This window comes from Oncorhynchus keta, chromosome 28 (assembly GCF_023373465.1).
Source record: "Oncorhynchus keta strain PuntledgeMale-10-30-2019 chromosome 28, Oket_V2, whole genome shotgun sequence".
NCBI classification, from domain to species: Eukaryota; Metazoa; Chordata; class Actinopteri; order Salmoniformes; family Salmonidae; genus Oncorhynchus; species Oncorhynchus keta.
In genome coordinates this window covers 18632020-18655972 of record NC_068448.1, presented here as the reverse complement: position 1 = coordinate 18655972, position 23953 = coordinate 18632020, and the positions used below count along the sequence as shown (strand labels likewise).

The 23953-nt window shown below is 40.8% G+C and overlaps 1 protein-coding gene and 1 long non-coding RNA gene across 51 annotated transcripts in view; both read right to left on the bottom strand.

The window, feature by feature from the left end:
* Nucleotides 1–944: 944 nt before the first annotated feature.
* Nucleotides 945–2854, bottom strand: LOC118360388 (uncharacterized). The gene is made up of 3 exons (XR_004820845.2): nucleotides 2739–2854; nucleotides 2425–2479; nucleotides 945–1834 (listed from the first exon to the last, which is right to left on the bottom strand). It is a non-coding gene; the product is annotated as an uncharacterized LOC118360388 (long non-coding RNA).
* An 8847-nt stretch (nucleotides 2855–11701) lies between these two features.
* Nucleotides 11702–23953, bottom strand: part of LOC118360765 (basement membrane-specific heparan sulfate proteoglycan core protein-like) — a 208859-nt gene continuing 196607 nt past the window's right edge. For 3 of the 50 annotated variants that reach the window (XR_008085363.1, XR_008085401.1, XR_008085402.1), the window contains 5 exons: nucleotides 23167–23223; nucleotides 21866–21941; nucleotides 18095–18599; nucleotides 17582–17899; nucleotides 17104–17466 (listed from right to left, as the gene is read on the bottom strand). Coding sequence is in view for 1 of the 50 variants with exons in the window: in XM_052485072.1 (XP_052341032.1) it covers nucleotides 14645–14817; nucleotides 15017–15120; nucleotides 15329–15412; nucleotides 15731–15801; nucleotides 18515–18599; nucleotides 21866–21941; nucleotides 23167–23223 (650 nt within the window). In the remaining 49 variants the exon portion in view is untranslated. The other 47 variants (XR_008085383.1, XR_008085384.1, XR_008085393.1 and 44 more) reach the window with 47 other exon arrangements.

The following is a 23953-nucleotide window of genomic DNA, read 5'->3' as shown; positions in this document are numbered from 1 at the left end:
TCCACATAGACTAAAGCATTTGACTTTACAGGTCAGAAGTAAGGCAGACGAAGGATTGCTTTTACATGTTATATTCTATAGCAGCCATTAGAAATTACAGCTCCTTCATATATAAAGTAACTCAGACCAAAAGCACATTTGTCCCATTCGGCGCAGAACTCGGATTCTTTTTGCTTTCATGTGGATTGGTTCTCATTGGTTGTCCACTGAGCAGAATGCCTGAGGGCAAGTGAAACAGACTTTGTAGTCCTGACAGAGTCTACCATCTTGCTCTGCATTCACACAGGCAAATCCATGAGTGGCATCATACTTGGAAAACACACACAGGCAAATCATTTAGTAGCTATGGGCATTTGTTAACTCCTGATGTTCTATACATACAGCTTTGGAAATGTGAATGTAAGCTAATTTAATATGTAAAATGTAGGTTGGAATTGTGAAAGATATTGACCCTTTAATATCGTCAATACCTAGTTTGTTATTGTTTGTTATTGGATATTATTGGATGTCAGTGACACATCATAGAAATCACTAAGTCATCTGTGAGCAGGTCCAGTATGAACAGCTTGGAGGGTTAGGGTTTAACCAGAATGTGGACATGAAGCTAGGGTTAGGGTTTAACCAGAATGTGGACATGAAGCTAGGGTTAGGGTTGAGGCTAGGGTTAGAGTTAGGGTTTAACCAGAATGTGGACATGAAGCTAGGGTTTAACCAGAATGTGGACATGAAGCTAGGGTTATGGTTGAGGCTAGGGTTAGAGTTAGGGTTTAACCAGAATGTGGACATGAAGCTAGGGTTTAACCAGAATGTGGACATGAAGCTAGGGGTAGGGTTGAGGCTAGGGTTAGAGTTAGGGTTTAACCAGAATGTGGACATGAAGCTAGGGTTTAACCAGAATGTGGACATGAAGCTGAAGCTAGGGTTAGGGTTGAGGCTAGGGGTTAGGGTTTAACCAGAATGTGGACATGAAGCTAGGGTTAGGGTTGAGGCTAGGGTTAGAGTTAGGGTTTAACCAGGATGTGGACATGAAGCTAGGGTTTAACCAGGATGTGGACATGAAGCTAGGGTTAGGGTTGAGGCTAGGGTTAGGGTTTAACCAGAATGTGGACATGAAGCTAGGGTTTAACCAGAATGTGGACATGAAGCTAGGGTTAGGGTTGAGGCGAGGGTTAGGGTTTAACCAGAATGTGGACATGAAGCTAGGGTTAGGGTTGAGGCTAGGGTTAGGGTTTAACCAGAATGTGGACAGGAAGCTAGGGTTAGGGTTGAGCCAGGATGTGGACATGAAGCGAGGGTTAGGGTTGAGCCAGGATGTGGACATGAAGCTAGGGTTAGGGTTTAACCAGAATGTGGACATGAAGCTAGGGTTAGGGCTGAGCCAGGATGTGGACATGAAGAGAGGGTTAGGGTTGAGGTTACAGGATGTGGACATGAAGCTAGGGTTTAACTAGGATGTGGACATGAAGCTAGGGTTAGGGTTGAGCCAGGATTTGGACATGAAGCTAGGGTTAGGGTTGACCCAGGATGTGGACATGAAGCTAGGGTTAGGGATTAACCAGGATGTGGACATGAAGCTCGTGTTTAACCAGGATGTGGACATGAAGCTAGGGTTAGGGTTAAGGTTAGAGGAACTGCTCATGAGAGGAAGGTGTCTCCAGTGTGCTGAGCAGATATCCCATAGTTGGTCTGGGCCTCGATGCTGATGGGGCTTCTACACACTTGACCAGGAAACATCTGCAGCAGCTGGGGTATGGAATCCAGGTCGTCCTCATCTGATGGGTTATCACTGCTCAGCCACCGTGTCCCACACACCTAAAAGACTAGAACATTAAACCTGTAATAAAACATGACATTTAAAAAGGGATTCTGCCATCAACAAAGGCTCTAGAACACAAACAACATGAGAGCAGCCTTGTGTTTTCAAAACAATGAAAACCCTCAAATGTGAACTAGTGCTTGAGCTACAGATTCACAGTAATTCATTATAATGATTCAAGCTAAAATATAGTTTGTTTGTTTGTCTCCAAGCTTTGACATTGCCATATACCATGGACATGTTGGAGAATGAGTATGTTTGCATCTTGGTTATCGAGGACACTCCTTGGGTTTAGTGTCTATTGTCTGACAACTATAATATAGGATACCCACCTTGACAAAACTCTACAGGGCATGTGAACCGGGCTCTGTAGTTTTAACAGCTTCCACTTCTCCACTTACACAAACAAACCCGTAGGTGGCATCATAAAACAACCATCAATTGTAGTCAAAGCCTCAAACTGCATTTGCACTTTAGATCAATGAATGCCATCCCAGAGATTGCAGTTCTTGTCCAGAGTAAAATAAGAAAACACAGAAGAGATAGAAAGAAATGATAGAAAGTAGAGAAAGAAGAGGAGTAATCATGGTGAGGAGTACACTCAGGACCTCGTAGTCTCCGTTCCCTGGGGATCGTCATGGTCGAACCAGTGGGTCCTGCACTCTGTCCAAACCAACCAACCACATCAATAACAGTCAGTCAACCTGGCTGTCAGCGTACAGCATCTGGACTCAATGTCTGGCATATTCCATGAAATATAAAAAGCAAATTCCCTTATTACATTATTCATTCTACTATATACAGTATTATATCGCAATAGTATGCTATCAATATGTTTAGTTTAATAACCAACGTAATAAGATAATCTAGTACCATCTATGGTACAGCTATACCACACTTAGGTCTCAGCATTGATGCCTACCTGAACAGAATGTTCCTGAGCAGGTCCACATGAGTTTGTAATCATCACACGGTCTCTCTCCGCTGCTGCTCTGAGTTCAGGCAAACAAGGCACTCTGAATTACTGTACCTGCAAAGGAAACCCTGGGAATATCAGACGTGAGTGACATCCTAGGTTGGGATCAATTCCATTTCAATTCAGGAAATAAACCGAAACTGCAATTCTTAATGAGGAAAATTTCTTTAAACCTCCTGAATTAAGTGTCTGAGTTGAAATGGAATTGACCCCAACCTACACTCTTAGAAAAAGGGGTTCCAAAAGGGTTATTTGGCTGTCCCCATAAGACAATTCTTTTTGGTTCCAGGTAGAAGCCCTTTTTGGTTCCAGGTAGAACTCTTTTGGATTCCATGTAGAATCCAAAAAGGGTTCTTAAAAAGGTTCTCCTATGGGGACAGATGAAAAACCCTTTTAGGTTCTAGGTAGCACCTATTTTTCTATGAGTGTAGTGCCTTTAAACAGCTTGGAAAATTCCAGAAAATTATGTCATGGCTTTAGAAGCCTCTGATAGGCTAATTGACATCATTTGAATCAATCATTACCACTCAGGAAGGAGACACGTTCTGTCTCCTAGAGATGAACGTACTTTGGTGTGAAAAGTGCAAATCAATCCCAGAACAACAGCAACGGACCTTGTGAAGATGCTGGAGGAAACAGGTACAAATTAATCTATATCCACAGTCAAACGAGTCCTATATCGATGTAACCTGAAAGCTCGCTCAGCAAGGAAGAAGCCACTTCTCCAAAACCGCCATAAAAAAGCCAGACTAGAGATTGCAACTGCACATGGGGACACATTTTGGAGAAATGTCCTCTGGTCTGATGAAACAAAAATAGAACTGTTTGGCCATAATGACCATCGTTATGTTTGGAGGAAAAAGGGGGAGGCTTGCAAGCCAAAGAACACCATTCTAACCGTGAAGAACGGGGGTGGCAGCATCATGTTGTGGGGGTGCTTTGCTGCAGGAGGGACTGGTGCATTTCACAAAATAGATGGCGTCATTAGGACGGAAAATTATATTGAAGCAACATCTTAAGATATCAGTCAGGAAGTTAAAGCTTGGTCGCAAATGGGTCTTCCAAATTAACAATGACCCCAAGCAAACGTCCAAATTTGTGGCAAAATGGCTTAAGGACAACCAAGTCAAGGTATTGGCATGGCCATCACAAAGCCCTGATCTCAAGCCTTTAGAAAATTTGTGGGCAGAACTGAAAAAGCCTGTGCGAGCAAGGAGGCCTACAAACCTGACTCAGTTACACCAGCTCTGTCAGGTGTAACTGTCAACTTATTGTGGGAAGCTTGTGGAAGGCAACCCGAAACATTTGACCCAAGTTAAACCATTTACAGGCAATGCTACCAAATACTAATTGAGTGTATGTAAACTTCTGACCCATTGGGAATGTGATGAAAGAAATAAAAGCTGAAATATATCATTCTCTTTACTATTATTCTGACATTTCACATTCTTAAAATAAAGTGGTGATCCTAACAGGGAATTTTTACTCTGATTAAATGTCAGGAATTTGTAGTGAGGTGCGTACTGGTGGCAGAGAAGTCAGGCGCAGGAGAGTGAAAATACCCATAAACCACCGTCAACAGAACAATAGAATAAATGGGTTAAACAAAACCCGGTAATAACGTCATACTGTGCACAAGCACTACAAAAAACAATTACGGACAAGGACATGGGGGGGAAACAGAGGGTTAAATACACAACATGTAATTGATGGAATTGGAACCAGGTGTGATGAGACCAATGGAAAATGAAAAGTGGATCAGCGATGTCTGGAAGGTCGGTGACTTCGACCGCTGAACGCCGGCCGAACAAGGAGAGGAACCAACTTCGGCGGAAGTCGTGACTGGAATTGTGAAAACTGAGTTTAAATGTATTTGGCTAAGGTGTATGTAAATTTCCGACTTCAACTGTAATGGACTTCCTGTATGCACCGTAATTAGCACCTCCCCTAACCTTGAGACACATCACCTGGGATGAGCCAGTCATGTAGAATCAATCTAACAGGGAGTAGTAGGTTTCTGCCAACAGGATTATGTTCAGTAGGCACAAACAGATGAAAACAGACAGATATTTAATGAAACTAATGTCCAGGTACTATCTGAACTTTTGTGTTGCAAACCGTTTTACTACAAACATGACCAAGTTGCACCTTCCTCACCAAATGTCCTCCTCCCCTCTTTGTAGGGTGCTCTCAGGAAATGCAGGTTTCTCCAGTAGGACTAATCACTCTCTTTCTCTGCATCCTGGTGTTCAGGGTGACTTTCCTGTTTTAATAACAGGCTACAACAGGGTATTTACCTGAACGGGAACCACAACAACAGCACCACAACAGTGTTATGCGAGGCAACATGATCGTTGTCTTTTTCCGTAGGTTTCAGGTAAATGGCCCAGTAGCCTATGACCTGCTAAATCTTTCTTACAACTATTTAACTATCACTGTCCATCAAAACCTGTTCCACCCCCCTGTCCTCACCCTGCCAGCCTATCAAAACCCTCCTTTATGTTTGGTTAACAGGTTTGGAAATGGACACAAATCAGTATTAGAGCATGTTGTATTGTTTTACAATGTGAGGCGAGAGGATTTTAAACATAACACAGAGAGATAAGGAGATTATGATTTAGATGATAATGTATGCTACTCTTTCCTGGAGTGTGTTTGGTGAAATAGCTAAACAATGATTTTCACAAGTAGGAGGAGGAGTAGTGGAACAGTTGGTTGAGATTCAATGACTGTACATAATAACCCTACATGTACTGTTGGTCTCAGAGAATATAGGACATTTAGCGTTCCTAGAATAAACTTGGCAAACTTTGCATTTTGGTACACAGGATAGAGACAGATAGCTCCAATTTGGAATAGGAGAGATGCACATAGATCAAGTGATATGCCCCTGAGGATGAGAGTGACTCATTAGTAACAGCGGAGAGATAGAAGTATCAGAGACTATGTGTCGGTCCTCTATAAGTTTTCCATATTAGGACAGACACCTACCTGTACGTCTCTCTGGATGTTTATTTGTTAGTCCTCGGAAGGACTCCACACGTATTGGACTGCCACAGGAAGAACATCTCAGCTTTCTGCAGTTAACAATGGGCTTTGTTATTAAGACAGAGGGACCTTGGGGTCGGGGTGCTGCTAAATGCCACTGTGTCTAACAAAGATTCTGCAGTCTAAAGTAACAAGGAAGAGTTTAAGATAACTGGTAACACGGGCACGTTGTTGTTATACATCATTCCCTATTGGCCGGCGGCCGTAGTGAGGGTTGGTTTTCTGACAGGAACTCACCAGCTGTCAAGATGATGTATCACCAGAAATCTGTAGCATGTAGACCTGATGTTTAGAACACAAAGTGGATAAATAATAACATATTTTGTGACAGTATTTGGATAGTCCATCTATAGATACTGTACTTAAAGATGCACTCCAGCAATGTTTTATCCTTGCCTTTTGAAAAACAATAGCCTGCAATAGAAATAGAAATACAGTAATGTTCACACACTAAGGGTAAAAAAAATGTAAACTTCAACTCCAAACTCTGATGTCACTGGCCTCCCCACTTGCTTGTCATAAAAATGAGGTCACAGGTACACAACCCTCCTTAGTCTAGCTAAAACTTCTTCCGACTAGGGTCTATTTTTCCCCATTTCCTGTCTGACTGACGTTTCCAAAGTAAACTGCTTGTTACTCAGGCCCAGAAGCCAGGATATGCATATAATTGGTAGCATTGGATAGAACACACTTTGAAGTTTGTTTAACATTTGAAATGTTAAAATAATGTATGAGACTAAAACACAATTGAAATGGTAGCTGAAAATCCAAAGAAAAACCAACCGGAAAAATGTTCAATGGAAAGCTATGGGTCCTATGCAATTCCAGTTCCCAGATTGCAATTCCTATGGCTTCCACTAGATGTCAAAAGTCTTCGTTCAAGGTTTCAGGCTTGTTTCTTCCCAAACGAGGAAGAATTTAGAGTTTTGTTACAGGGAGTCAGAGTTGGAAATCAGTCTGTGTGCGCGCGACAAAGAGGACGTGCATTTGCTAATTTTACTTTTCTATTGAACATACTTCTTAAATGAAATAGTATATTTTAATTACGTTTTAGGTTACCTGAGGATTAAATAGGAACATAGTTTGACTGGTTTTAACAAAGTTCCTTTCTCTGCATGTTGAACAAGTGGATTACTCAATGGTGCCAACTAAACTGACTTTTTGGGATATAAAGAAGGATTTTATCTAACAAACCGACCATGCATACTGTAGCTGGGACCCTTGGGATTGCAAATCGAAGGAAGATTTTCAAAAAGTAATTGAATATTTAATTGCCATTTGTGATTTTACGAAGCCTGTTCTGGTTGAAAAATATTTTGATGTGGGGCGCCATCCTCAAATAATTGCATGGCATGCTTTCGCTGTAAAGCCTATTGTAAATCAGACAATGCAGTTAGATTAACAAAAATGTAAGCTTTTAACCGATTTAAGACACTTGTATGTACCTAGATGTTTAATACCCACCATTTTTATGATTATTTATTTAAATTGCGCTCCCTCCATTTTCACCGGAAATTGTCGACAGGTGTCCCGCTGACTGGACGCCTAGCCCCATGAATGTATTCTTGTTGGGCTTGGTGTGAAGATTTACGATGTCATAAAATAGATGCAAAAGATATGCTGTTACCGATAAGTTTCCTTTCAATCTTATGACTCACCATTAGTGAAAGACACAGAAGATCAACACCAGTGATTCTGTAGTATACCTAAATACAATTGAACATTTTGGGATTTTACACTTGAATGTGAATATTTAGGAAAATAAAGAAAAAAGAACAAGCAATGTTCCAGGTGTATTGACGTTATGCGTAAACAATATTTGACCTTTGATCTTCACCTGAACCTTGATCCCTAGTCAACCACAATGAATAGAAATGCCCAATGGTATAATCCTTTTTACATAAACACAGTAATTGTGACATGAACCATGAAAGTGAACTCTCACCACAAACAAAGTATCACATTCACTTCACTAGGGTTAGAAATCTCCCTACATAATGTGACAAAGTTACTCATCATCACACTTGAATGTGGCATTGATTTGTAACTTCTGTCATGACGTGGCCCTTTCTGGGTGTAGATCGTGGCTTCCCCCTCTCTCTCACTCTCTCTCCTAAACCCAGGTTTTATTGTCTCAGGTTGCAGAAACTCTCTCCCCCTGGTCATGCAGAGAGAGCACAGAGAGAGAACAAGGGACTCCACTTGGTCAAACACTTAAATCCCCAAAATGGGAGAATTAAACAATATCTACTTTTGAGAGTGTGGGAATGGTCCTTGGACACTTAAGGGACAGTTGAGGGACACTTAAAGGACATGTTTAGTGTGTTTCATTTGGTGATCTCATGAAAGACAGGAAACACACATAACGGTATCGCTTAAAGTGTATTTCTCAGTTATTAGGTTTACATCTAAATATTGTGAAACCTATGTGATTAAACATTAAACTATTTGTGAAAAGATGTAATGTGATGTTAATTAACCTTCTAAATGGGAGTATGGGTTTTTCATATAAAGATGAACTAGTCAGTGGCCACACCCCAGTGAGCCCAGACAGCATATGGACCACCCGTTTCTACTGTTACAGATAAAACCTACTCCTGGTGAAGAATAGTTAAGACTAAGCAAACCCCAGCGTGAGCTGAGGTTGCAAATGGTTGAATTTCTGAGACGAAAACATGCCGGGTGAAGTGTGTGAAGTGGTTGAAACGACAACTCTACCAAAGGACACTATTCCAGGTGGAGCATTGGCTACACGGCTGGAAATGGTTCAACTCTGAGACTATTGATCCCTACAGAATAAGAGCAAATCTTAGATATGAATTACTAGTCTGCAGCTAGAAATTACGTAAACCGAGGACGAGAATACAGGCAATCGCCAAAACATCTATTCTATGAGAACATTTCTGAATGGTACTCTGAAGTATCCATTCTAAGAACAAAATACTTTGATCTTCTGGAAAACGCAACCAGAGAGACTCTGATGAATTCTCCAGCAGATGGACCGGAATCCAACAGAGAAGACAACAATGACATACCCGCGTAAATATATACTTGCAATTATTCTCGAATGAGCGGCCGTTCATGTGAGAAGGATTAGCATTTCAATGTATATAATTATAGACTGTGTGTAATGAATCCATTTGTCTTTCCTGCTCTTTCTCAGTCCCACCCCTTTGTCCACCAAGCGGTCATATCGGTTTAGCCCACTAGGGACTCTTTCCTATCATTGTTAGTAACCAATATCTACTCTTTGTTTATGTATTTCTGTGATTATTTAGTTAGTTAGTAAATAAATAATTGAGCCAATTTGTGTATGGATGATTCATAGTAGAGGCTGGGTTCGCGTAGATAACCAACAATTTGCGGCGTTCAGATGAGACTGACGAAGGTAATAATAATAATAATAAATTAATAGAAGACTAATTGATCAGATATTAAAATATCTGAAAAGTTATATTCAGAAAATTATAACTTTGTACTCTGAACATTTTCCGTGGTGCCCCGACTTCCTAGTTAAATAAATTTACATGATTAGTTTAATCACTTAATAATAATTAGAGAGAATTGTTTTCAGTTTTCACATTTTATGATAGTAAAGACACAACACTTAATTTCAGCGCAGCTTTCCACGCTTCTTGAGAACAGCCTAAGGTGCATTTAATCTTGTTATGTAACCATCCATTGCCAAGTGTTTGTCTCTGGAAGTACATTACATCACCAAAAGTATGTGGACACCTGCTTGTTGAAGATCTCATTCCAAGATCATGGGCATTAATATGGGGTCGGTCCCCCCTTTGCTTCTATAACAGCCTCCACTTTTCTGGGAAGGCTTTCCACTAGATGGTGGAACATTGCTACAGGGACTTGCTTCCATTCAGCCACAAGAACATTAGTGAGGTCGGGGACTGATGATGGGCGATTAGGCCTGGCTCGCCGTCGGGATTCCAATTCATCCCAAAGGTGTTAAATGGGGTTGAGGTCAGGGCTCTGTGCAGGCCAGTCAAGTTCTTCCACACCAATCTCGACAAACCATTTCTATATGGACCTCGCTTTGTGCATGGGGGCATTGTCATGTTGAAACAAGAAAGGGACATTCCCCAAACTGTTGCCACAAAGTTGGAAGCACAGAGTAATCTAGAATGCCATTGTATACTGTAGCATTAAGATTTCCCTTCACTGGAATTAAGGGGCTTGAACCATGAAATACAGCCCCAGATCATTATTCCTCCTCTACCAAACCTTACAGTTGGCTCTATGCATTGGGGCAGATAGCGCTCTCCTGGCATCCGCCAAACCCAGATTTGTCCGTCAGATTGCCGGATGGTGAAGCGTGTTTCCACTGCTCCAGAGTTCAATGGCGGTGAGCTTTACACCACTCCAGCTGATGCTTGGCATTGCACATGACGGTCTTAGGCTTGTGTGTGGATGCTTGGCCATGGAAACCCATTTCATGAGGCTCCCGACAAACAGTTATTGTACTGATGTTGCTTCCAGAGGCCGTTTGGAACTTGGTAGTGACGTGTTGCAACCGAGGACAGGTGTTACGTGCTTCAGCACTTGGCAATCCCGTTCTGTGAGCTTGTGTGGCCTACCACTTCACGGCTGTGCCGCTGTTGTTCCTAGACATTTCCACTTCACAATAACAGCACTTACAGTTTACCAGGGAAGCTCTAGAAGGGCAGAAATTTGAAGAACTGACTTGCTGGAAAGGTGGCATCTTATGATGGTGCCACGTTGAAAGTCACTGAGCTCTTCAGTAAGGACGTTCTTCTGCCAATGTTTGTCTATGGAGAGTACATGGCTGTGTGCTCGATTTTATACACCTGTCAGCAACTGGTGTGTCTGAAAAAGCAAAATCCACTAATTTGATGTGGTGTCCACATACCTTTGTACATATAATGTATGTATCCTAAGGCTAGATTGTCTCGTGCAGTCCCAGCAGCGAATGTGAATTCAACAATGACTACAGTTTGACTTGCTGTAACTGCAAGAATGTCTTCTGTCGTCTCTTTTGACGTTTGGCCAATGTGCATACAGTAGTATGTCTCCAATATTACATGGCCAGTAATCAATAACAACTTAACTTTTCTTTGTGTTCATGGGACCTATTTGTTGGGATGCTTCTTCTTCCACGGTTGCAATGTAATGTGTATGTAATGCTGGTAGAACAGAACAGTAAAAATGAAATATAAAAGCATTTTTAAATGCTGCCACAGTTACTTAATATATAAACATTTGTCATGCCTCATCTAATCTGATAATCATAATTTACAGTAATAAGAGATCTCTATGGTCCTGAGGCTATCCATATCAGAAACCTGATTTGGGTCTAACTTCCATTGGGTACATTGAACCTTGACTTTGTCAATAGGCCTGGTAATAGAGTAATAGAGAATCACACTGTCTCGGGTCCTGGGTAAAGAGCTGGCCCACCAAAGATGACGAGCGAACATAATGACGATGAAGGGTAACAATCGTATCATTCAATCTTATCACTTGTATCATTCAATCTTATCACTTGTATCATTCAATCTTATCAATCGTATCATCATATCAATCATTATTTACTGCTGTTCTTTAATTATTTGTTATTCTCATCTCAAACGTTTTGGGGGGTATTTTCTCAAAACGGCACTGTTGGTTAAGGGCTTGTAAGTAAGCATTTCACCTGTGCCGAATAACATTTGATTTGATTTGGATATCCTGGGACTGTGTGCGATATCTGAAAGTGAATTCGTAGATAAATGAGGACTATATCGGACAACTGTCTGTAGAACGTTAAAAAAATGATACAAGAAAATAATAATAGAACTGGGTAAAAATAATATGCCTGGGAAAAGAACAACTCGCAAGATTCTAAATAGCACATGAATGTTGTTTTAATGAAGAAACACTGAGGGAGGGGAAGAGTCATTCCTTTCAACTCTGGAAATGGTTCAGTCAGGAACAAGAGCAGTATCATCCAATGGACAATAATATTATGTGTAGTACACTTCCATTCACTAGACATTTGTGACAGTATTTTTCAACATGTCTTAATCCAAAAAAAGAAACAGAGACAATATTAAAAATGTCAAAAAAGGTTAAATAATATCTTCATCAATGATGAGTGGCCATATTTACTTCATACATACTCAGTACATCAACCATACCCAAATATAACTTATGATGATATACACAAATGAGAATTCAATGTATTATTGATTTGTGATTGTATGATGTTTTTCTCATCTGTGTTTATGCAGTGTTTACTCCTGTCAATTACACAATAATCACATTGTAACCTTTCCCAATGAGTAATGGTGACTCTACTCAATGTGATATACAGAGCCTAAAATCCTTCGTTTTATCATTTCAAACCAGAGCCATACTGTATATATAGATCTATAGATACACATAGATTTATTTGGGTCTGGCACAAAGCAGTTGACAACCCCTTCTCGGGCTGATGTTACTGTCAGTTACCACAGTTGTTCCACAGACACTCAACTGAGACTGTATATGTCATGGTGGGAACTTCAGTCGGGGAAGACAGAAGAACGGTATTAAAAATCCAACATGAAGGGCATGGGGATGTGGGGAGGGAATACACAATAACGCAAGAAAAGAAATGATGGCAAGCTTTTCTGATTGCTCTACAACAGCAGAATCAAGCCTGAAATAAACAACAGAAATTAATCAAATAAAGAAACAAAAATAAATAAAAATGAAGCAACTTTAAGTGAAATGATAGTGCTCATTTTTAGAATATTAATCAACATAATCTTAAACTTACAAAATGTGAAAAGTTTGTGAAACTATGATGCCATATTTGTCATGTGGTCAACCAGTGTGGGCGAGCGTGCTCATTGGAGCTCCATAGGTCACAGTTAGCACGCACCCCACCAGGCAGGTTTCAACTGTTTTCCCCCACTACTGAAGTAATCTACTCTGTCTGCTGTATGTCTACTGTTCGTCTCATCCAATCGGTCTACCCCAAGTTATGGAAGCCATATCCATGTCAAATTATTTTGGTATGAATCTGCTTGCATAGTGCGTTAGGTACAACAGCTAACAAAATGATGCAGCTGCTAGAGTTCCATGTCAGACCTGTTAGTTCTATGAGACCTACTGAGGCTAGTTGCTACTGAACCTGAAAATGACTGAGGAACATCTTGACGCAGTTCTGCGTTAACCCTCCTGAGGATTTAGATGGCGAGACGCGAACATAAAGTACACACACATAGAGCAACAGTACACAGTTTACACGCATTTAGTACAATCACATACAGTACACACACAATGTCATATAGGGATAAAAATATGGTCCCGTGTGGCTCAGTTGGTAGAGCATGGCACTAGCAACGCTAGAGTTGTGGGTTCAATTCCCACGGTGGACCAGTATGAGAAATGTATAGTGCATGCACTACTGTAAGTTGCTCTGGATAAGATAGTCTACTAAATCAGGGTTTCCCAAAGTTGGTCCTGGGACCCCCACATACCCAGACTAAACTGATATTTACCTGACTTGGAAATAGTAAGCATATGATTGTGACTGCAGAAGCAACATTACAAAATGTCTTAGAATTCTCAGAACCGCTCATAATAAAAAAAAACTTCAAAATACAATCTACATTCATTCTTTAAAACACCACCTTGATGTCTTTTGAGATCTACTCAATCAGATAGAACTCATGAGGAGACTGAGCCACACTAAAAATACTAAAATAAACCTCAGATTTAATCTGGAGAACAACACAACCTCCCCAACCTCAGGAGAGGTGAAAGAAAGTAGTAAATGTAACAACATATGTACTACATTAATATAAGGAGACAGACACATGAGTGTTAGTGCGCTGTATTTTCATGTCTGACTTAATAGCACCAAGTTTAAAAAAAAACAATTTACAGACACAAAAGAGGCAACCATGCTAGGTATGGAAAGGCAAGGTATTTTAGAATCAGATCAGAAAAGATTTGGCAGAATTGAATGGCACCATTACTTCTAATAGCTTGTTTTTAAAATCCTGTCTGTTTGTTTTTAAAATCCTGTCTTCCCCTGAGATGTGTCTTGATGCTGCTTTGTGACGTGACCTCTGTGACCCCCCTACCAATAGTGTGACAAGGCTGTGATCATGCTCGCCCCTCAGGTTCCCCTACAGAAGTGAAGAAGAAAGTAGAAGGCCTAAATGTCTTCAAGTATTAACACAACTAGGCCCTATAAAAAAGCCCTGGACACACAGTATTAGAACCCAGAATCAACTCTAGGACAAAGTAGAGCAGTTATGGTTAGTTTGCATGTTTCCCCCACAAATATATAATATATATTTATATGTATATAAATAAAAATTCAGTGCTGTAAAAACATCTCCAACTCCATAGGATCTGACCCATCGTAGAAGGCCTATAGCGTTTTACTCTCTTGTTGTCATGGCTAAAAGCTACTGCCGGGAGTATGTAAACTGTACTGGATCTGTGTTAATAGTCCTTGACCTTCATTGACAATACAACACTGAGGAAGTGAAGACTTGTTAATATCATTTCATTTTTTCTTTTTTTTTTTGGTTTAATGCACATAGAGCAAAATATCATTTTGTGTTGTGTATCTTTGTTTTTGGTAGGAGCAAAGCACCACAATTGTATCAAACTGACTGTGTGTACGCATGTATGTAAGTCTCTGTGTGTTTGCGTGTAACTGTGAATGTCTGTGTGTATCTTGTCTCCATAGTCTCTCTGTGTGTGTGTGTGTGTGTGTGTCTGTGTGTCTGTCTGTGTGTGTGTGTGTGTTTGTGTGTGTGTGTGTTTGTGTGGGGGCTGCTGTAGGTCTATGAGGAGCAACGGCCCACGTTGATGCCATTCTCTGCGGTGGCCTGCAGCTCGATGGGTCTGGCCAGCTGCTCTCCCGGCCGGGCGTTCATCAGAGACAGGTTCCTCACACAACCTTCGAGCCCCGAGGAGAACTTCCCTCCCGTCATCGCAAATATGTCCGGGGCGCCACCTGTAACACACAAACACACATGAGTACACGCACGCACACAACCTCAGTGCATGTCCTTAGAGAAGACACAATATCACCTCTGTCAATCAGTCATTTGCCTATAGATTTGGGACACTGTACTTTCAAACTTTTTGGAGACCTTGAAAATGAATACTTGACATTTTCCCAACATGTCCCTAACGGGAAGAAGCACACGTACCCAGGTATACGTTGCCTTTGGTGTTCACCATGATGCTTTTGCCTTGTGATTGTCCTCGTTGAATGGCTCCTCCGTCTATCTGAATATATCCCTGTTTACCAGTTCTGATCACACACACACAGAACAAAACGTTCCTTACTCGTATAATCATTACACTTCATCACAAAGCACAGAGAACATTCGTTGAGAAAATAAAACTATAAACATTTTCTATTCTATTAACAGTAGATCTTCCACTGTATGTGGAATAAGAGGTGAATAATACAAGTTGTAACGGAGCATGAGAGTGGAAGGTCATGTACTGTGTGTTACCTCACAGCAGTGACCTTGTGCCATCTGCCATCGTTGATGGGCTCTCTGGACTGGATCTGAGACTCACCACTGCCCAGCTGGTAGCTGTGGACAGACAGGGAATATGCAACAACAGCATTACTACTGGGACTACATAGAGGAGAATAAAGACCTACATTGGGGCCTGAAATTACTTAGACCCTTGATAAAGAAGAGTATACAATATAGCTCAGTATTTTAATGATTTATTTTATACAGTCATTCTTGCTCACCTTTATGACAGGTGTCAATCATTTTGGACCCCACCGTATGTGCTTATTTAGGACTGGTGCAAACAATATTTACTTTACCAATCAGATATACGAACAGCATGGGCATATTCCTTAGGATACCACCACAGTGATGCCTGTGATGCTTTCTTACCTGAAGACAAAGTGTCCGTTTTGCAGACCAAGACTGATAAAGTCCTTGCCCTTGCCTTGATCTCCAAGTTCCTAGAAATAAAGTTATTTAGATGACAAATTATAGGAAGGTTATGACAGTATAATGACAGACAGTAAAATAGCATATACTGTATCATATACAGTAGATATACTCAAATTCTACTTGAGAAGGTCTGGTCAGACACATTTCCTAGGTGGCAAAGGTCTGGATGAATATTGTAATTTTTTGGCGTAGTAACAAACCCCCACCTCGCAACCCCAAACTGCTCACACTGTTTTTGTTGGAGGAGAGAAAATGTTGTAATTTTAAACCTAATTTCCCACAATTCTTCACATTTTGCAGAGAATCCATGTCTTATGTGTGTTTATATGATACCACGGGTTGAAGCCCAACCAAGTAGTTGAGAACCGCGGTCCGTATTGACCCCATTCTGGGTCCAAATCGGACCGCGGTCAGCCAGTTGAGCATGGGGGATATACTGTACACAGTATATCTAACATACTGTATATCTGGATCATACAGTAAAACCATAATGGATTTTTTCATATACTGAGCGCACAGGGTTTGTATGAAGACTTGTGGAGTTCCCTGTATTGTATAAGATACACACAAATATATTTTTATACCTATTCAGGCTTTGATCACAAACCTGAAACAAGCTCCTTTTGGTAGTACAGAACAAATGTTACATGCAACATAACAATGAGCATTGAAGCTGTCACAGCCATCGTGCATATTATACAACATACATATTATTGTTAAGGATTGAATGATTGTATTTAATTGTTAATTAAAGCTAGTAGGCTGCTCCAGCCGGAGAAAACAACACAAGTTCAAAACATGTATTCCATAGTTATGGTATAGATATAGTGTAAGACTGTCAAAGCATCTTACAATATATCTATACATGAAGTACATATCCTGAAATATACCATATTTACCAGGTGTTTTGGTGAGGTGGATACCTTTTTACTAGCATGCATCTTGCGGAAATGGCTAGCGCCATTAACTGACTCCTGGGGAAGATGGGAAGGGGCTCGGGTTAGAGAGGCAAAGCAACAACCAGGCAACATGCAGTGCAGTCAATCAAAACAGTGCTGTCAAAACCATGCCAAACCATGCCTGAACGTGGAACTGTGACGTGGCTTGCTCAGAGCCAACATGCCAAACCATGCCTGAACCTGGAACTGTGACGTGGCTCGCTCAGAGCCAACATGCCAAACCATGCCTGAACCTGGAACTGTGACGTGGCTTGCTCAGAGCCAACATGCCAAACCATGCCAAAAAAAGTGGAACTGTGACGTGGCTCGCTCAGAGCCAACATGCCAAACCATGCCTGAACCTGGAACTGTGACGTGGCTTGCTCAGAGCCAACATGCCAAACCATGCCAAAAAAAGTGGAACTGTGACGTGGCTCGCTCAGAGCCAACATGCCAAACCATGCCTGAACGTGGAACTGTGACGTGGCTCGCTCAGAGCCAACATGCCAAACCATGCCTGAACCTGGAACTGTGACGTGGCTCGCTCAGAGCCAACATGCCAAACCATGCCTGAACCTGGAACTGTGACGTGGCTCGCTCAGAGCCAACATGCCAAACCATGCCTGAACCTGGAACTGTGACGTGGCTCGCTCAGAGCCAACATGCCAAACCATGCCTGAACCTGGAACTGTGACGTGGCTCGCTCAGAGCCAACATGCCAAACCATGCCTGAACCTGGAACTGACGTGGCTCGCTCAGAGCCAACATGCCAAACCATGCCTGAACCTGGAACTGCCAACATGCCAAACCGTGGCTCGTTCAGAGCCAACATGCCAAACCATGCCTGAACCTGGAACTGTGACGTGGCTCGCTCAGAGCCAACATGTCAAACCATGCCTGAACCTGGAACTGTGACGTGGCTCGCTCAGAGCCAACATGTCAAACCATGCCTGAACCTGGAACTGTGAAGTGGCTCGCTCAGAGGCAACATGCCAAACCATGCCTGAACCTGGAACTGTGACGTGGCTCACTCAGAGCCAACATGCCAAACCATGCCTGAACCTGGAACTGTGACGTGGCTCGCTCAGAGCCAACATGCCAAACCATGCCTGAACCTGGAACTGTGACGTGGCTCGCTCAGAGCCAACATGCCAAACCATGCCTGAACCTGGAACTGTGAAGTGGCTCGCTCAGAGGCAACATGCCAAACCATGCCTGAACCTGGAACTGTGACGTGGCTCACTCAGAGCCAACATGCCAAACCATGCCTGAACCTGGAACTGTGCCAACATGCCAAACCATGCCTGAACCTGGAACTGTGACATGGCTCGCTCAGAGCCAACATGCCAAACCATGCCTGAACCTGGAACTGTGACGTGGCTCGCTCAGAGCCAACATGCCAAACCATGCCTGAACCTGGAACTGTGACGTGGCTCACTCAGAGCCAACATGCCAAACCGACAGCCAGTCTGTAAGTTACATCAATCTCAATACAATGAGAAAGAAGTGAGATGTGAGAGCCAGTTAAAAACATGAGAAACAACCAAAAGGAAAAGAGCGGTTGAATGCCAGTGAACCACTTTTAGTCTTAGAAAAGCGAGACACAAATCCAATGTATTATTATAATTACTATTATTAATGACAGTGAGTGTAAACGGAAGTGCTGAATCAAAGTTCTGTATGGTAGGTTATTGGTAAATATGTGATTAGATAGTAAGGATGAAAAATAGTGCTGAGTATTGCCCCGGGGGTGCATGAGTACGGTGGTCAGGTTAGGACATACCACTCCCTGCCACAGGATCAGGCCCTCTTTGGAGTTGCTGTTGACCTTGATTTCCAGCTCAATGGTCTCTGGAGTGTCAGTGCCACTGCAACACACACATACACACACAGACATTATAACACACACACATACATTATAACACACATACAGACATTATAGCACACACACACATACAGAGACATACACACACACAGACATTATAACACACATACAGACATTATAACACACACACATACATTATAACACAAATACAGACATTATAACACACATGCACACATAACACACACTCAGACATTATAACACACACACAGACATTATAACACACATACAGACATTATAACACACATACAGACATTATAACACACATACAGACATTATAACACACATACAGACATTATAACACACATACAGACATTATAACACACACACAGACATTATAACACACACACAGACATTATAACACACATACAGACATTATAACACACATACAGACATTATAACACACACAGACATTATAACACACACACAGACATTATAACACACACACAGACATTATAACACACATACAGACATTATAACACACACACAGACATTATAACACACATACAGACATTATAACACACACACAGACATTATAACACACATACAGACATTATAACACACACACACAGACATTATAACACACATACAGACATTATAACACACATACAGACATTATAACACACACACAGACATTATAACACACAACAGACATTATAACAGACATTATAACACACATACAGACATTATAACACACATACAGACATTATAACACACATACAGACATTATAACACACATACAGACATTATAACACACACACAGACATTATAACACACATACAGACATTATAACACACACACAGACATTATAACACACATACAGACATTATAACACACACACAGACATTATAACATTATAACACACATACAGACATTTATAACACACACACAGACATTATAACACACACACAGACATTATAACACACACACAGACATTATAACACACACACAGACATTATAACACACATACAGACATTATAACACACATACAGACATTATAACACACATACAGACATTATAACACACATAGACATTATAACACACATACAGACATTATAACACACACACAGACATTATAACACACACAGACATTATAACACACACACAGACATTATAACACACACACAGACATTATAACACACACACAGACATTATAACACACACACAGACATTATAACACACATACAGACATTATAACACACATACAGACATTATAACACACATACAGACATTATAACACACACACAGACATTATAACACACATACAGACATTATAACACACACACAGACATTATAACACACACACAGACATTATAACACACATACAGACATTATAACACACACACAGACATTATAACACACATACAGACATTATAACACACACACAGACATTATAACACACATACAGACATTATAACACACACACAGACATTATAACACACATACAGACATTATAACACACACACAGACATTATAACACACACACAGACATTATAACACACATACAGACATTATAACACACACACAGACATTATAACAGACATTATAACACACACAGACATTATAACACACACACAGACACAGACATTATAAACACACACAGACATTATAACACACACACAGACATTATAACACACATACAGACATTATAACACACACACAGACATTATAACACACACACAGACATTATAACACACACACAGACATTATACACACACACAGACATTATAACACACACACAGACATTATAACACACACACAGACATTATACATACAGACATTATAACACACATACAGACATTATAACACACATACAGACATTATAACACACACACAGACATTATAACACACACACAGACATTATAACACACACACAGACATTATAACACACATACAGACATTATAACATTATAACACACACAGACATTATAACACACACACAGACATTATATAACACACACACAGACATTATAACACACATACAGACATTATAACACACACACAGACATTATAACACACACACAGACATTATAACACACATACAGACATTATAAACACACACAGACATTATACACAGACATTATAACACACACACAGACACACAGACATTATAACACACACACAGACATTATAACACACACACAGACATTATAACACACACACAGACATTATAACACACATACAGACATTATAACACACACACAGACATTATAACACACACACAGACATTATAACACACATACAGACATTATAACACACACACAGACATTATAACACACACACAGACATTATAACACACATACATTGCATTCAGAAAGTATTCATACCCCTTCCTTTTTTTCTTCTTTTTTTTAACAATTTGTTACATTACAGCCTTGTTCTCAAATGGATTAAATAAACAAAATCCCTCATTAATCTACACACAATACCCCATAATGAAGAAAACAGGTTTTTAGAAAATGATTGCAAATGTATTAAAAATAAAGAACAGAAATACAATTTTTACATAAGTATTCAGACCCTTTACTATGAGACTTGAAATTGAACTCCTTCCAACAGGACAATGACCCTAAGCACACAGCCAAGACAACACAGGAGTGGTTTTGGGAATGTATTTGAGTGGCCCAGCCAGAGCCTGGACTTGAACCTGATCAAACATCTCTGGAGAGACCTGAAAATAGCTGTGCAGCAACGCTCCACATCCAACCTGACAGAGAGGATCTGAAGAGAGGATCTGAAGAGAATAATGGGAAAAACTTTCCAAATACAGGTGTGCCAAGCTTGTAGCACCATACCCAAGAAGAATTGAGGCTGTAATCGCTGCCAAAGGTGCTTCTACAAAGTACTGAGTAAAGTGTCTGAATACTTATGTAAATGTGATGTTTCAGCGTTGAATTTTTCATACATTAGCAAAAATGTCTTGAAACCTGTTTTTGCTTTGTCCTTATGGGGTATTTTGTGTAGATTGATGAGGAATAAAACTATTTAATCAATTTTACAATAAGGCTGTAACATAACAAAATGTGGAAAAAGTCAAGGGGTTTGAATGCTTTCCAAATGCACTGTACACATGGAGAAAGAGAGTGTAAGAGGGGGAGAGGGAGAGAGAAAGACAGAGGGGGGACCCAGACATGGTTTTAAAACTACCTAGACCATGTCAATGTCTCAATACAATAGTGACAATTGTAGAGAAGGAAATTGATCAGCTTAAAGAAAGTTACTTCCTTCTCCACTTGGGAAACTCTGGCTCACCTTCTGGGGAAGATAGTCTTGGGAAGAGCAAGGTAACCGTTGTCATAGAATTTAACTGCATACTCAATGGGGGCATCTATAAAAACAGAGTGGAAAACACAACACCTCAGTTTCCTGTATGTTGCTATATTGAGACTTAGTGTTAGTGCTCCCTCCGGTGGCAGCAGGGTGAATAGAACCTCCGTCCAACTGGCTCAGTTAGAAACTAAGTGGTTAGTACACAAGAGTTAAGAAAGAGGGAAAAAGACAAAATAAATGTTCTTATCAATACTTGTATTTATATTTTTACATAACCCTACTTTTGACACATTCCTCAACACAGTCTTTTAAATGAATGTTGCAGATTGAAAATTCTGTATTGACAGACAAACTGTGCAAAATACCAGAGCCAGACGACATTCTCCATAGTACATGTCATTCATCACACACACTAGGTCTGTAGAGTCAAGCGAGACAGGCATCTCAGTGCAGTGTGGACCCAGGCGATCGAGTGCTCCATGCATAGTTATCATCTTGAAGGGAGTTTCAACTCACCCAAATGGCTCTCACATCATAATACTTTCATCAAAATACTTTTAGTGGTTAGTAACTGACAACGAACATCCTTGTTCCAATGGGTAGAAAATAATGCATTTCACATTCTCAGTTTCCAACGAACGAGAGCAGAAGTGGAGAAAAAAAACAGTTGTTCTGTTGTTGATTTGGACAGGCAGTTTGGAAGACGGCAGTTTGGAAGATGGCAGTTTGGACAGGCAGGTTGGAAGACGGCAGTTTGGAAGATGGCAGTTTGGACAGGCAGTTTGGACAGGCAGTTTGGAAGACGGTAGTTTGGAAGATGTTGCAGTAAGTAGTTGGTTTTGTCACAGACTCGACAGGACACTTGTTTAGGAGAGGACAAAAGGGGAATTCTAAATGTCTTGCATCTCTAAAACATACACAGTATCTCAAACAAGAGAGAGAAAAAGTGTCAAAGGGCCAAAACCCGATAATACACAACCGCAAGAAGACGCAATATCCATCTGCACACTACCGTACCCTTAGCCTTTAACAACGTACAATTCCCCCCCTCCCAACATTTCACAGGATAGGAACCCCAGCCACCAGTTCAGTACAGAATATAAATGTGTAGCGTTGTTTTGGTAGTACAGTGTTGTGTAAGTTTCTCTGATTTGCTGAGTGTGTGTGTTAGGCTGGCGGCGGGGGCCATGCGGGGGCTCTCGGGGGCCCTTAGGTCGAGCAGATGGGCCCCTGACTGTTAGTCACAGTTGTGTCAGGCAGAACTGAAGGGAGGGATACTGTACCATTCCCCCCGCTACCCTCCAAATTCCACAGGGCATCGGTGAAGCTGGAGACCTGGCCTGTGTGTGTGGAATATAGCCATTAGAGGGCAGGAATAAGACGCACCAGAACATGTGGCTTTGACACCCAACACTACAGACCACTGCTGGATCCTATAGAGTAGAATAGTTTTTGGATGTTACGTTGTGGAGGTTAGAGTGTGGAGAATCATCTTCATAAGGGCCCATTCCTTAGACGAGGGGTCTGGTTGAGGCCGAGCTAATGCAATGGTCCATGGGAGAGAGATTGTTATGTCTACTGGTAACTAATATCTCTGTCAAGACTATAGGGGTGTATTCTAAGCTAACCTATACACAGTGCTACTGTGAAGCGAGTTGATGGTATGCCCAGAGATGTCTGTATCTCCTAATGAAGAAACAGCGCTACAAACAAAATCAGAAATCACAATTATACCATACATCAGCATTTATGGCAACAGTGCAATTGTTGGACTAATTGAGAGAAAACAAAAATACTATGTGAACACAGTCAAAGTGTTATAATTAGGTAATTAGGTTTCAATGATTTCTTATCCAGATACTCTATCCAGAATTGTTCCATTTGATCTGCTCGTCTCCTTCACTGTCTATGATAATAAAGTCACATCTAATGGGACTAGAATATATAGTGGAATGGTTGTGTGTGTGTAGTGTATAGGAGGGGACTACAATATATAGTGTAATGGTTGTGTGGGTGTAGTGTATAGGAGGGGACTAGAATATATAGTGTAATGGTTGTGTGTGTGTAGTG